This window comes from Triticum aestivum, chromosome 7D (genome assembly GCF_018294505.1).
Source record: "Triticum aestivum cultivar Chinese Spring chromosome 7D, IWGSC CS RefSeq v2.1, whole genome shotgun sequence".
NCBI lineage: Eukaryota > Viridiplantae > Streptophyta > Magnoliopsida > Poales > Poaceae > Triticum > Triticum aestivum.
This window is the reverse complement of record NC_057814.1, coordinates 589,461,053-589,476,109: the sequence shown is the minus strand read 5'-3', so window position 1 is coordinate 589,476,109 and position 15,057 is coordinate 589,461,053. Positions and strand designations below refer to the sequence as shown.

At 49.5% G+C, this 15,057-nt stretch overlaps 1 protein-coding gene across 2 annotated transcripts; it reads left to right on the top strand.

The window, feature by feature from the left end:
• Positions 1–273: 273 nt before the first annotated feature.
• On the top strand, positions 274–14,755 carry LOC123168345 (pollen receptor-like kinase 4). Of its 2 annotated transcripts, none has more exons than XM_044586217.1 (2): positions 274–1,124; positions 14,469–14,755. In XM_044586217.1, exons 1-2 carry the CDS (start codon positions 449–451, stop codon positions 14,525–14,527), a joined length of 735 nt encoding a protein of 244 aa, XP_044442152.1. In that variant the 5' UTR covers positions 274–448; the 3' UTR covers positions 14,528–14,755. The 2 variants fall into 2 exon arrangements, with proteins under 2 accessions (XP_044442152.1, XP_044442153.1); XM_044586218.1 differs by lacking the exon at positions 14,469–14,755 and adding an exon at positions 1,229–1,284.
• Positions 14,756–15,057: the final 302 nt, after the last annotated feature.

Genomic DNA, 15,057 nt, shown 5'->3' with positions numbered 1-15,057 from the left:
GCGCGCCTTCGGCTCGCTTCAGTCCTTGTAGTCGTCGCTAGGTGGTCTACGGATCCGGATGTAATTTTTACTATTTTTTGATATTCGTTATACTGCCATTATTGAAGATGAATAGATCGAAAGATTTCCTAAAAAAAAAATAGCACTTGGAAAATCTGCCTTGTTCCTAACGTGCTAATACTACTATGTACTTCGCACGGCTGCTACCACTGCTACTTGCCAAACGATAGGCCTCGGAACCTAAGCCACGGCCACTCCGCATGTACAGTCCAACGCACCCGGCACGCGTATTCTTAGCTCTCCCCGCCACCTCCGTCGTCCCTCGTCCTCCCCACCAACTCCCCACCACCTCCCACCTCCGCGTTTCTTTAGCCGCCGCAGCCACCGCACGCGCACGCGCCGCACGCCTCTCATTAATCCTCCGCCATCCGCACGCGCCACGCTCGCCATGTTCAGCGACGGCGCGTCCGGGCTGCTCCTCCTTGTCCTGGCGGCCTTCGTCGCGGCGGCCGCCGCCGCGTCCGAGGGCGACGTGCTGCTGACCTTCCGGGCGACCCTGCGCGGGCCCGTGGGCGACCGCCCTCCGGCGCCGCTCGACCAGTGGGTTTCCTCCACCGGCACCGGCCCGTGCCAGGCGCCGGTGTGGTACGGGGTGCGGTGCCACCCGGTCACAAACCAGGTGCTCGGGCTCCGCCTCGAGTACCTCGGCCTGCAGGGCGCCGTCCCTGACATGGCCCCGCTCGCGGCCCTCCCGGGCCTCCGCGTGCTCAGCTTCGCCAACAACAACCTCACGGGCGCGTTCCCGGCTGGGCTCTCTGCGCTCCCTGCCCTCAAGACGCTCTACCTCTCCCGGAACCGCCTCGCCGGCGACATACCGAACGGCGCCTTCGCGGCCATGCGGGGACTCAAGAAGCTCTTCCTCGGAGACAACGCCTTCACGGGGCCCATCCCGGGCTCCATCACCTCGCCCAAGCTGCTCGTGGTGCAGCTCGCCAGGAATCGCTTCCAGGGGGCAATCCCGAACTTCGACCAGAAGGAGCTCCTGCTCTTCGACGTCTCCGACAACCAACTCTCCGGCCCCATCCCCGAAGTGCTCAGCCGGTTCGACGCCGCCTCGTTCCAAGGTGAGTTCGATCGTTCGTTGCACGGCGACGTGCCTGCACATACGTGCTTACGTTATCCCGGAGCCTGACTGCTTAATGTTCATTCTCGCATTTGTCGCGCTCAGTTCAAGTTAGTATCAGTTCCGAGGAATTAAAGGTTGATGAAGTAGGGACTGTCTAAGGGTCAGGTGGACTGACAATTCAATTCGGATCAGTTCATCCAGTCTAACTATAGCCCCCCTATATCAGTTTGAGCAGGATGCTCACTATAGCCCCGCTATACCTGATTTGAAAGAGAGCCCCTGATTTGAAAGAGAGCCGCTATTTGGCACAACCCGTTAACCAAACGGTCGGATTTTGATCTTCAACCTCCAGCCTTCCTCGTCTCCTTCCCAAGACCACCGCAAGGACCGCCAGCCGAACCCACTGCCACGCACCGCAGTCCGCGTCCCATTGCGCCCCACGCCAGCCTCGCCGCCCCGCCCTCACTCACCGCCCCCACCGCCATGCTGGTTGAGGTCCCCGGCCATCTCTCTAAACTGGCGAACAACAAGATTTGTCCGGCAAGCCCTGCACACCCCCCCTCCCACCCTGGACATTAAGTTTCTTACTCGTTTATGTTGGCTGCCGCCCAGTGGCGAATCTAGCATGAAAATGAAGGGTAGGCTCAAACATCAAGTTCTAAGCCTAATTAGCAATTGCATTGTGATTCTTGCATGTAAAGCACATAAATATAATTGTTAAATGGTATGGTTAGCTGAAATATGTTTGTGGAGGGTAGGCTTAAGCCTGATGAAGCCCACCTAGTAGACTCGCCACTGCTGCCGCCAACTGCGGCCCGTTCCTGGTCGAGGCCTTGCCGGCGTCCTCGGGCCTCACTTCACTCGCCTCGGCGCCGCCGTCCGAGGCCTCGGTGTTGCGTGCCGCCTCCTTCCTTCGCTTCAGAAATCAATTGAACCTAATTTCTATTTTCAGACGACTTACCTCCAGCTAAATCGGATGAATTAGAGAGTCGATGTATAGAAGCTTTGGCTACAAGAACTACGTGAAGAAAAAACAAACTGAACCCCAACTCCTCTCGAAATTAACTTAAAGCGAGGTCATGCCTCTTGCTTAGCCGCCAAGCATACAACCCAGGAGAAGGGGTCCAAGTACACTAAGCAAGTCAATATACTATTATGTTTTTTTCTTTTGGAATTTACTACTCCCAGTATCATTTTGTACTTAACCAACAACAAGTAATATGGATGAGAGAAGGTATTATCCAATATATCTAAAAGTTTATTACTAAATATGTCAATAAAATACAAAGCTCAATAGGTAGGAGCACCATGAGTCACATACTTCAACACCGTAGCGTCTAGTGTAAGGCTTCTGGAGAAGCAATCGCTAGTCCAGGGGCTCATACTTTAGCGCTACAATTCTTAGTACTCACCTTTGCTATTGGCTTTTGCAGCTTCAAACTTGAAAGAGTAGTGGCTCGGTATGAAACATGGATCCTCTACCCGCGCTGCTGGCCACTCCGGCCGCGGCGGCCACCCCCCTCCCTAGTTGCGCCGGCCCCTGCGCCGTGGGCCACTCCGGCCGCGGCGGCCACCTCGCGGCGCCCGCCAGCTGCTGCCTGCTGGCCGGTATGGGTCCGCCGTGCTCTCGTAGATCTAGTGCTAGTGGTAGCCTGCGTGCGACCTCACCGGCCTCCCCTGCGTCCTCCGGTCCGTCCATAGTGCCGGACTCGCAGCTGCCCCGTGGTTTCAATGCGCGAGATCCCGGCTCTCCGCCTCGGATTCTGCTTCGTGGGGAGTGCTCTTCCACGGCACCCCCGCTCCGCCCGGTGGATCTGGCCGCTGATCCTGCCTCGCTTCCTTTTTCGGAGCGACCGCGCCTTCAATCCATTGTAGTTGCTCCCGCTGCTGGTGTTAACTCCCCCCCTCCTGAGCTGGATGGGAGTTGGACTGAGGTCTCGTCCCGGAAAAACCGGCGCCCAAGCTCTGGCACGGCGGCCTATAGGCCGCGCCCCTCTCTGGCTAGGCATGGGCGTCGAGGCGACTTCAATGCTGCTGCCGGCTGGGCTGCTTTCTTAAGCCAGTTCCGCGGCAAATGCTTTCGCTGCCTGAGCAAGAAGCACCGTAGGAAGGATTGTCGTGACCCGATCTGCTGCATCATCTGCAACCACTCCGGCCATTTCGGTCGCGAGTGCCCACAGAATCCCATGCGAAACCCCGCCGCGGCCACCGCTAGGGTGCCGGCACGGGATATAATCCGCTTTGCCTCCGCTGCCCCTCCGCTCCCGTGCCTCCATCCACCACCACGTCAGCGCCTCTTGCCATGGAGGGCACCCGCGTCGCCGGCCCCGCGCGCCGTCCGCGGCACAGCTGCAAGGTGGTGATGTCCACCCCTGCGCTGGAGCACGCCACCTTCGTCCTCAAGCGCCAGGCGGTGTTGCTCACGGCGGCGGATGCGCGGCGAACTTCCAGCGCCATGGCGGTCGGGCAAGAGCTCGAGGCTCGGCTGCGCATCCCGCCGCACCTGCTGCGGATCACCAGCCACGACCCGGAGGACTACCTCATCATCTTCGATCTGCCGATCCATCAAGACCAAGTTGTCAAGCTGGGCTCGCTGTCGGTCGACAGCGCCAAGTTCTTCATCAAGCGCTGGCACGAGGACGACCACGCGGTGGTTCAAACCTTCAACTACCATGTCCAGGTAGTCATCGAGAAGATGAAGCAGCAGTTCTGGTCCGTCGAAGGGGCCGAGGAAGCTCTCGGCTGCCGCGTCGACCACCTCGACAGCCGCACGTACGAGCGCAGCCACACCAAGAGCTTCGCCTGCTGGGTGTGGGTGTGGGACGTGGGTCTCATCCCGACCAAGCACACGTTCTGGCGGATGGAACGTGGGGCGGGCCGCGTGGAGGAGATGCTGGGTTTCTCGCCGCCGGGCCGTGTCGTCGCCGCGCCTCCATCTGCAAGCCGCAACGACGTCCTCATCCATGTGGACCGCATCGAAGACTGGTCGCCCTACGAGCCGCGGTCACCGCGCTCGGCGCAGAGCGGCCTCCCCTCTTCGGACTCCGACGACGACGACAGACCCATGCCGCGGATCATCCCCGTCGGCTCTTGGAAGAAAGGAGTGGAGGATGGCCAGCGCGAGCCGCATCCCCGGCGTCAGCTCGCCGTGCTTGCTGATGTGGGTTGCCGCGGTGCCCCCCGCGATGGTGGTGGCCGCAAGGACGACGACAGAGAAGACCAGGGCGGGCGCAGATCCTGGAAGGACACGCTTCTGGGCCGAAGCCGCGCCAGGAAGGAGAAGGCGCCGGAGCAGGAGAGCTCCTCTCGACGCCACAGCCGCTCCCCGCCTGGGCAGCGTCGCTCGGAGAGCTCGCGGGGGCGTCACAACACTGGCCGTCGCCACGCCACGGGTGCGGGGGGTGCTCTTCTCCATGCACCGCGCCCCCGCCGCCGCCCCCCGCCGACGCTGCTGCAATTCCCGACCCCATCGCCGACTTTTTCGCCGGCGCCAAGAGCCAGCTTCCGCAGCCACCCCCCTTCGACTGCATGGCTGCTGAGCTGGAGGCCCACGTGGCAGCTGCAGTCTTGGCACCGCTGGAGTTCAACGACCAAGTCAACAATGTCAACGCGCCGGCTGCGGGCCTGCCAGACACCTTCGGCCCAACCCTGGCTGGCCCAAGCGCTGCGGTGGGCCTTCTCAGTCGCAAAGAGCCGGCCCGCCCCACGGCGGTGGAGATGCAGCTGGGGGCCGTCACCCAGCAGGTCTGTTGCCTTCAGCTTGGTGCAGAGAGCGAGGCTTCAGAGCTGGCCGCGGCCCCGCTGCGCCTCTTTCAAGCCACCAAGTCGCCGCTGGTGCCGGAGGCGCCGGTGCGTCGCTTGTCGGCCCCGCCCAAGACCAGAGCTGCACCTGCCCCTGTTCGCCATAGCACCCGGCAAGCTTCAAACCCGACGACCGTGCCTGTCGCGCAGCGGGGGACGCTGCGGCTGGTGCGCGAGCTAGGCTTGCTTGGTCCAAAGGAGAAGATGACCGCCAAGACGGCCGAGAAGCTGCTGCGCAAGTTCGACGAACCGCTCACCGATGGTGACATTGCCTGCATCGCCAAGCTGACTCGCCTCAACAAGGAGGCACTGCGTGTGGCGGCCGCCATGGCCGGCACTGATGGAGCTGCCGAGGAGGCCGCTGTCTGATCATGTTAGTACAATGCTTTAGAAGTCTCCAGCGGCGCCCGACCTTAAGCGGGGTTGAGTTAGGATCCAATGTAATCCCTGTAGGGTTAGCTGTTAGGTGTAGATGGCGCTGCTGCAATTTGGGGCCTATTGGTGGGCATCAGCGTTCCCTGGAAGATGGCGGAGTGTGTTTGTCATTGTCATTCGGTTTAATTTCGATCAATGAAACTAGTAGCCGTTGGAGTATGATCATGTTTCCATATGGATGACAACCTTTGCCCCATAATTAGCTGGAATGTGCGAGGGCTCAATATGCCGGCCAAACGGGACGCTGTCTGCGAAGCAGTAGCTGTGCATCGACCAGCGATCCTCTGTCTTCAGGAAACAAAGATCGACGACTGGTCCCCAGCCCTAGTGAGGGATATAGGTGGTAGCACATTAGCCGACTGTGTAGTGTTACCTGCGATCGGATCCAGCGGCGGGGTTGCCATTTTGTGGGACAGCCAGATCGTTTCGATCGTGTCTCAGGCCGTAGGAGAATTCGCCATCACTGCAAAAGTGACCATCATCCGATCGGCCACCGTCTTCTGGTTAACTACAGTCTACGGGCCGGCGGACGACGCTCGGAAGGACGCGTTCCTTCTCGAGCTGGCAAGGTCTGCACCCCCTAGTGATCCCTGGCTTCTTACCGGCGACTTCAACATTATCTACGAAGCTAGAGATAAGAACTTCAAGCTGAATCGGCGGATCATGGGGAAGTTTAGGGCGGCTTTAGATGCGGTTGGTTTACGGGAAATCAAGTGTAAAAATAGGAGGTTCACATGGAGTAATGAACGACAAAACCCCACGCTGGTTAGTATAGATAAATTCTTCTGCACGGTTAGCTGGGAGCTTCTCTTCCCCGCCTATGGCCTGATGGCCGCAGCCACGGCGTGCTCCGACCACTGCCCACTAATCCTTGCACCATGCAACGCTCCGATCCGTCATGCTCACTTCAAATTTGAATCCTTCTGGCCGAAATTCCCGCACTTTCACACTACAGTCGAGCATGCTTGGAATAGGCCGGTTCAGCAGCGCTGCGCTTTTGCACGTTTGCAAATCAAGCTCAGCAGGGTGGCGCACGACCTGAAGATCTGGAGCAGATCATTGTTCAGCGACGCGAAGATACAATTCCACATTGCCAGCGAGATAATTCTTCGGTTGGACGTGGCGCAGGAGACAAGATCTCTGTCAGAAGCTGAGTTCAAGCTGCGCAAGCTGCTCAAGGTACGCCTGGTGGGGCTTGCGGCCATTGAAAGGGGCAGAAGGAGAGAAGATTCCAGGGTGCTCTAGCTGCGGGCAGGTGACGCCATCACAAAGTTCTTCCATGCCAAATGCTGCTCCAAAAGACACAAGAACTTCATCCGTACAATTCAGAGCGATGGTCAGTGTGCCACGACTCATAGTGACAAGGCGCAGATCATTTACGATCACTTCAGCAAGGTGATGACAACGGACACCGGTCGAAATGTGACCCTCAACTGGAGCGAGCTGCAGTTACCAAGGATTCAAGCAGCTGGCTTGGATAATCCTTTCACGAAAGGAGAGGTCTGGGCGGCTATCATGCAATCGCCGATGGAGAAGCCGCCGGGCCCCGATGGTTTCAGTGGCACCATCTTCAGAACTTGTTGGTCGATCATGAGCAACGATACCATGGCGGCTTTTCACCAGTTCTATCACCTTGCTGGTGGTAATTTGGCTGCTCTGAACACTGCTTTTGTGGCACTGCTGCCAAAGAAGGACGGGGCCGTGCGGATGACAGACTTTCGCCCAATCAGTCTGATCCACTCTTTTGCTAAGCTGATCACTAAGGTGCTGTCAATTCGGCTGACCAAAGTAATTCACACGATCGTCTCCCCTGCACAGTCAGCTTTCTTGAAGACGAGGTGTATACAATAGAGCTTCCTGTATGTTCAGAATGGAGTTCGTGCTCTGCACCGCACCAAAACCCCAGCTCTGCTGCTGAAATTGGACATCTCCAAAGCGTTTGATAGCGTGTCTTGGGATTACTTACTGGAGCTATTGCAAGAGCTGGGTTTCAGCACTAGATGGAGAGATTGGATCGCCTGGTTGTTGGCTTCATCACGCTCGGAGTTCCTGCTAAATGGAGTGCCAGGGAGGAAAATCCAGCACCGCAAGGGCCTTCGCGAGGGTGATCCACTCTCCCCTCTACCGTTTATCCTAGCCATGGACCCGTTGCAACGCCTGATTGATATAGCAGTCCAGCGGCAGATGATGCAACCATTGCCAAGAAGGGAACTGAAACTAAGGGTCAGTCTCTACGCGGATGATGCGGTCGTTTTCATGAACCCAGACCAAGAGGAGATGGAGGTGCTCAACACCATCCTGAATATGTTTGGCGAGGCCACGGGCCTGAAGATCAACCGACAAAAATCAACGGCAACACCAATTCGATGCGACAATGTGGACATCCAGCAGCTTCTTCAGAGTTTTGGAGGCACCATCACCTCATTCCCGCTTAAATATCTGGGCCTCCCGCTCACTCTGACAAGAACACGGCTGGTGCATCTTCAGTTTGTCTTGGATCGGATCAGAGCAAGGTTGGCAGGATGGAAGGGCAGACTCATGACCATTGCTGGACGATGGGTACTTGTCAGAGCAGTGCTAACTGCCATCCCAGTTTTTGCTATGACCGTACTCTGTATGCCAAAGAAACTTTTCAAGGAGATTGACAAAGTAAGGCGCCGCTTTCTGTGGGCACAAGAGGAAGAGCTTTCTGGAGGCAAATGCAAGGTAAATTGGAACAAGGTCTACTCCCCGCTGGAGAAAGAAGGGTTGGGCATTCTCAATCTTGAGCGCTTCGGCCGAGCCCTGCGCCAGCGATGGCTTTGGTTAACCTGGAAACACCCAGACAGACCATGGGTTGGAATGGAGGTGCCATGCTCCGACTCTGATCGTCTGTTTTTCAGCGCGGCCACCTCGGTCACGGTGGGCGACGGCCAGACGGCTAGGTTGTGGACTTGTTCCTGGCATCAGGCAGGCACGCTGCGATTGCTTTTTCTGGCGTTCTATAAGCACTCGAGGAGGAAGAACAGAACGGTCGCCGATGCCCTTAGCAATGACCGCTGGATTCTTGACCTAGCGCATGGGCAGACAGACCTGATCGTCTGCGACTGTGTGGCCTTGGCGCGGCTCCTGCGCTTGATGCCGGTCAACCTCACTGCAGCTGTGGGCAACGAGATAAGGTGGAACCTGGAGACCAGCGGCTGCTACACCGCCGCATCGGCTTATAAGGCGCAGTTCCAGGCGATCCGCACCTCCAATTTCCCTCAGATCATCTGGAAGACTTGGGCGCCAGGGAAACTGAAGATCTTCTTTTGGTTAATGCTGCTCAACAGGTTCTGGTGCAATGACCGGCTTCAGCGACGTGGATGGCCCAATGCATATTTCTGCCAATTCTGCTTCAGAAACCTTGAGACGGCTGACCACATATTCTGGTCGTGCCCTTTCACCACGGCGATTTGGAGCAGCCTGTCATCTTGGATTGGCTGCGAAACTCTAAGACTGCAATTTACTCGCGAACCGCACAGTAGTACTGATCGGATCATGGGTATAGTGGAGGGCACAAAACCTGAGTTCAGAAAAGGCATAAGATCACTGATGATGCTAGCAGCTTGGGAAATCTGGAGACACCGGAACGACTGCACGTTCAGAAGCAAAGAGGCTTCGAGGCGAGAGGTTCTACAGGCCATCATACGGGGTATTGACCTATGGAGACAGGCTGGAGCAACCTGTTTACTGCACCCGTTCACCTTACCACCGGAAGGGATAGGTTGATGACAACGCTGGTCGACCGGCTGTAGTTTTTCTTTTCTGAACTCTTTTTCCTTTGCTCCTTTGTGATCTTAGGATCACCCCCCATGTATTTCCTTTTTTATCCATTGCTCCCTGCTATGATCAACATGAAAAGCCAGCACTGCTGGATCTTTCAAAAAGTACTCACCTTTCCTAAACCAAGAACGGGAAGTAAGAAGAAGAATGTATCATCTAAATTAGTCTTAGGCCCTGTTTGGTTCAGCTTTCATCAACGGATTCCGCTGCCGCGCAGCAGAATCTAAACCAAAGGGCGAACCCAGCAGAATCTGAATCCAGAAATCCGCTGCCAAAATCTGAACCAAAAGCGAAAGCAGCCCAGGACGTGCTTTCCAAAATCTGATTCCGCTGCGGGCCAAAATCTGAAAAAGTTGTATCAGCTGGTTTGCCAAATGACCTACATCTTTTTCACATCAGATTTTCCACAGCTATTTTTCCACAGCTGCTTTTAGAAATCCACAGCTGAAGCAAACAGGGCCTTACTACCCTCAACACTTCTTGGGGTGGGGTATTGTTTGTTATGTTTGATAGGTAAAAAATAAATTCTAGGATGTGACGCAAAACTAAAGGGATGTGGACAAAGGGAGGGGAAATAAATACGATCCACTACGTATGGTCTATGAAGTGCATCACGAAAGGTTGATAAAAGCATCAATATAATAAATCCAGCCATTAACTGAATTAAAAATAAAAAGATTCATGTCGATGCTTTAAGCAGGTAAATGATGGGAATTGCAAGGAGATGCTTTAATGCCAATATACATATTATAGCATATTTCCCTTTAGGTTGATCAACTATATTTGGGTCGACCGCTTTGTTTAATTTTCTATTATACTCTATTTTCCTTTATTCGAGCATTGGCGTTTCATAATACTGAAAGAGAAATGATTTCTTATGGAATAGCAAAGGTTAGGCCTCGTTGATAAGTGATACAAGATCTAATGCATTTCAACTCATGGTTATGGGCCGATATTATTTAGTATGGAATATTGTCTCTTCCAAGTAAATAATACCTAGTATATGATGACTGGAAATGGTTATTGTGAAATATAAGGCCCATACCTAAGGACATGAAAATTATAATAAATGCCTCTACAAGTTGTTGCAGCAAAGCTGAAATCATGGCTACCACTAAACAATACCTAGATCTTATCCTTGGTTTGGTCCGCCCAAAAAATATCAAATTACCGTCTTGGCTACATCCGCCCCTTATGTAGCTAGAAGATCTTTCTCCTCTTTTCCATGAACAATATTATGTTTATTCTAACCCTCATCTTTTGATTGAGATATTGGGCATCCAATGGAACTCTTTAAAAATGGAGGAAAGGAGTAATCAATCATGACACACAAAAATGAATCTTTTTAGTGCATTATTATTTGCAAAACAATTGAATTGTGACTCTAATTTGATCTCCTTTGTGCTCTGGAGGAGATTAAACAAAAATTTAAAATTACTCAATCAATGATCCAACTCATCCTCACGCCTATTTTAATTACACAGTCGCAAACAATACCACTAAATTAATAGGAAACAGGCATGCATGAATAGAATCAACTAGCGTTCTTTGACTAGCATAGAGTGATGCCTTTCTTGAGCTTTTGAATCCAGAGGTACCAAGATATATCTATCTCATATAGAATATCATATCATATCCACTTGGAAATATTGGTTGCTCTCCTTCAATACCATATCCAAGATGGTTGAAATTAATTATGATAGGTACTAGGGATATTGCTTTCAATTTGGTGAATAGAATTCAACTTATGGTTTATTACCATGTTTTGATTAATCTCCTCTACAGATGCTATCTTGAAATATACATTGCTAATACCATAAATATCCTCGTTATTTCTACTGAGATTGGGCCAAACCACAAACCATGGTGTGCATCACAAATGTATAAATCAATCTGATCAGTTGTGACGAGTTCAGATTGGCTGGTAGTCTCTCTCCAATGAACATCATAAGTATTATACTGAAGGATATCTTAACTACATTTTTTATGTTTAATTTCATGCAAAACCTGCTATTGGACACAAATTGGTTGGAGCATTTGGTGTACACCATATGGTACCAAGTGCATCGTGGTGAAGATATCAACTCAAATAGCTTATATTCATGTCATTTTTGTGTTTCTCGATGATAATTGTACGACATGATATTTTAATACCAACTATAGTGTCAACTTATCTTGAATCTATTGTACCTTGTAAGACATATTGGATCATGAAAAAGGGATAAAAAAAACATGACAATTGTCAAAAATAAAATATTGGTACTCTAGAAATTTCTATAGTCTTTCTTACTTTACATCATTCACTCGAACAATTCATTAAGATATTTATTAGAACATACGCTTTAGCGACCTCTACAATGATATTTAAGAATGATAAAATACACATGACCACAAATTCATACACGCTATTTACATACACTATATAATTCACCAAAATTTCAAAAATCAATTCAACACGTATGATTTTGTCATTTTACTCATGTTCACATTTTAGGGACTTTTGTGACATGGTTTTGTTAATGGGCATTGTTTCAAAAATGATGTAATTCTTCTTAGTAAATATAGTTTAAATTGAGCACAAAGATGGTCATTTTTTTAATATACAATCCAACTACATAAAACATAACATTGTAATAAATAATAGAAAGCATACACATTAAAACTGCATTAAAACTAAGTAATACAAAACATACACATGCGAACTAAGTAATAGAAAGCATACACATTAAAACTGCATTATGGTAAAACCAAGTTTATAAAGTGTAAAATTTGAGTATAAAGTGTACTTATTTGATCTCAAACAAGCAGAACTATGCTTGAAAAGGCCTCACCGCAAACAAGAAGCTACAATCAAAGGCAACTTGTAATTTGAAAATCAAAACAAGTTAAATGATTACTAACTTCCTCCTTTAGAGAAAGAAGATTATATGAATTTTGTAGTTTGTAAGAAAATTAGTAGAGATGCACATAAATATATGGAATTTATTTAGCATTGAAGTTAAGGTCTCTGGACAACTAAATCAAGATTGAACAACACATATTAACTCGATGACATGCATATTTATCATCAAGATTCCTTGGTTGATTCTTATTTTGTCAACAACTTTTTCGCTTTGGATCAGTCTCGTAAGTTTTAGGCTTGTGTGTCAGGTTGGGTTCTCCTAACATACTAATATTGTGTTGCGGGCATGGCTCTCGGACTTTGGATATAAAGCCTCGAACAAACTTATTTTGACCTGCCATTTGATCATGTCGATCATCCACGGTGTAGCCTCCTTTTATGTTGCCATATTTTCTATCTCCTTTCTCTCCGATCACTACCCTAACACCAATTATCTAACAATGCCCTAGGCATAAAGAATCCATTCACAACAAAACACACATTCATGCATTTCCATGCAAACAAACTACGCACAATGGTGTAGAGTGACAATGGCATCATATATAGGAGAGATGGGGGGCAACAAAGTTGCCGAGGAAATATGGGAGGACACAACATATGTGGCCAAACTTGAAAAGCGTAGAGAAACAACGAGGATGGGGTTATACACATGATGGAGAAATGAATATGAATATAAAATCAATTGTTGGCTACCACATTAAGTATTTTAACTCAATGAAGAAATCGTCTCCTTATTTTGGAATCCTATGCATAAGCATGATTAAACTATAGCAAATCAACATACTATTGCAACACACACATTTTTCTAGGCCAAATATTTCCCTTGTTTCATTTACTAAGAAGTAAAATGGTTACATAAGTTAAAGCACGTCCAAAGGTACCTCACCAGAAAAATACTACTAAAGCCTACTCTTCCACCATTATTCCGCCAAATTTCACAACCGACAACCTTACCTTTGACTCTAGTCATAATGAAAGAAGGTGTATGTGATATGTTAAGGAACAATCAGGCATTGTGCCTATTCCAGAACTTGCCCTTTTTGACGCCTTCCAACGGTGATCCAAATTTGTGCTCTGTTTGTCCACCACACCTTTACCAAGGATAGCTATTGCAACGACAAGGTGTATAAATTGTAAATCCAAACCACGAGAGGGCATACCTCCATATTTTCCTAGGGAATCAGTCGATCATAAGGTGATCTGTAATTTCTGAATAAGGCGGGCTAACCCCATGAAACACACAATTTCACTATCCCATTACTAGCGGTGGTCAACTATCCAAAGTGTGTTTGAGACCATGAGCCACTTTTTTGTGCATTTGAGAGATATCCATGTGCTCTGCATTATCGGTCTCGTGATCATGGTGGTCAGCGGGCCAAGGAAAATCCTACCTCACCAAGAGTTTTCAGCTGGTAGTGGCCCAAGAGAGATTATCTAGTTTGGCAACACAATATTTTCGAAACCATAATAATCTAAAACTTTAGCATTCTAATGCATTGGCAATGAATACTTCAGTTCCTAAGAACTGTGATTTTCTCAGTTTGGTTTACAAAAAGAGGTCAAGACATCTTTCTCATATACTACAAAAAAGATATTGGGCATACTAATATTTATAGAACTATGGTATTGTTGAAGCCAAACAGATCTAAGTTTTAAAAACCGTGGTCTTTAAAAACCCATAATATTCTTCAAATAGTCAAAAAACAAAAGGAGCTTGACGTGAAAATGCATGCTAAGATTGATTGGTTGATGACATGGATAAAGTGCCAGGATGAGATGACATGTTGATTATGCGGCGCACATGCATGACTTAGTGATGTGGATGTGTTACAAGATAAACAAAGATAAATAGTGGAATGAAGCATGTAACTAAATAATGTAGCATATTTGATGAGGTGACATGTGTGCATCTTGAGAAAAGTACAAGTAGTAGGAATTATTTATTTTGCTATATAGGACACTGAGCTGTCAAACACATCATGTGCGATCTTAGTCCAAGCAGTCACATCACATCACCGTGCAACCAAAATTCGTTAATACTCGGCTAAACCTAAATGGTGAAGGAGTTATGAGTAATATTTTTGACCAATCGACAGTGTAAGATGACACCATATCTAGCATAACTCAAGATTCTTGCAAAAAATGTAACTCAAGGTTAACTAGAAATGCATGTGGTCAAACATCAATTGTTATAGTGTCACAAACTAAAGAGTTGTTTCCTCTCGGTACCATGGACAATGTTCAGCACCGGCCATGTAACCAAACTACTCTATACACGTGGACATTCATGTGGTAATTGCATTTGGCAAACATACAGAACACACCAAATTGCTTATGTGTAGATTTGATTTTGCCATGATATATGCACCTTCTCATTCGAACTTTCCCTGGAATCCTCAGGAAATAAGGATCTCTGCGGCGCACCGCTCAATGTTGCGTGCCCTCCAACAGCATCTTAAGTAGCGCCTCGTCGTCACCAGATTCATGGGTGGAGATGGGTTTAAGGTAGTTTGAGAGTCGAATAAAGTAATTTTGCCAAGATATCAACAATTTATAGGCAAAGGCTATGAGTGCGGAGGCTTGCTCCGCTTTTCCCTTTTGCATTTTCACAATAAGTCGGTAAACCAAATCTATGTTGATGTTAATGATGTTGCTTGAGTTTGGTACTCACGTTAATTTTGGTTTAATGTCTCGGCTATCAATTACGAGTTTAATTCTGAATTTCACTTTCGCCAAATGTTGTAAGTGTTATAGTTGTGTGCAATCAAAGAAACCTCGGAAGCCTCACACGGCAGTCAAGGAGATAAACTTGGCAATTCTCACTAGTAGAAAACAGGGCTTTGCTTGGCGCCTGGCCAGCCCATTAGTCCAGGTTCAGTCACGAACCGGGACCCATGGGGGCATACGTCCCGGTTCGTGAGCCCAGGGGGCCGGCCGGGGCATCGTGGGCATTGGTCTCGGTTCGTCTGGACCCATTTGTCCCGGTTCC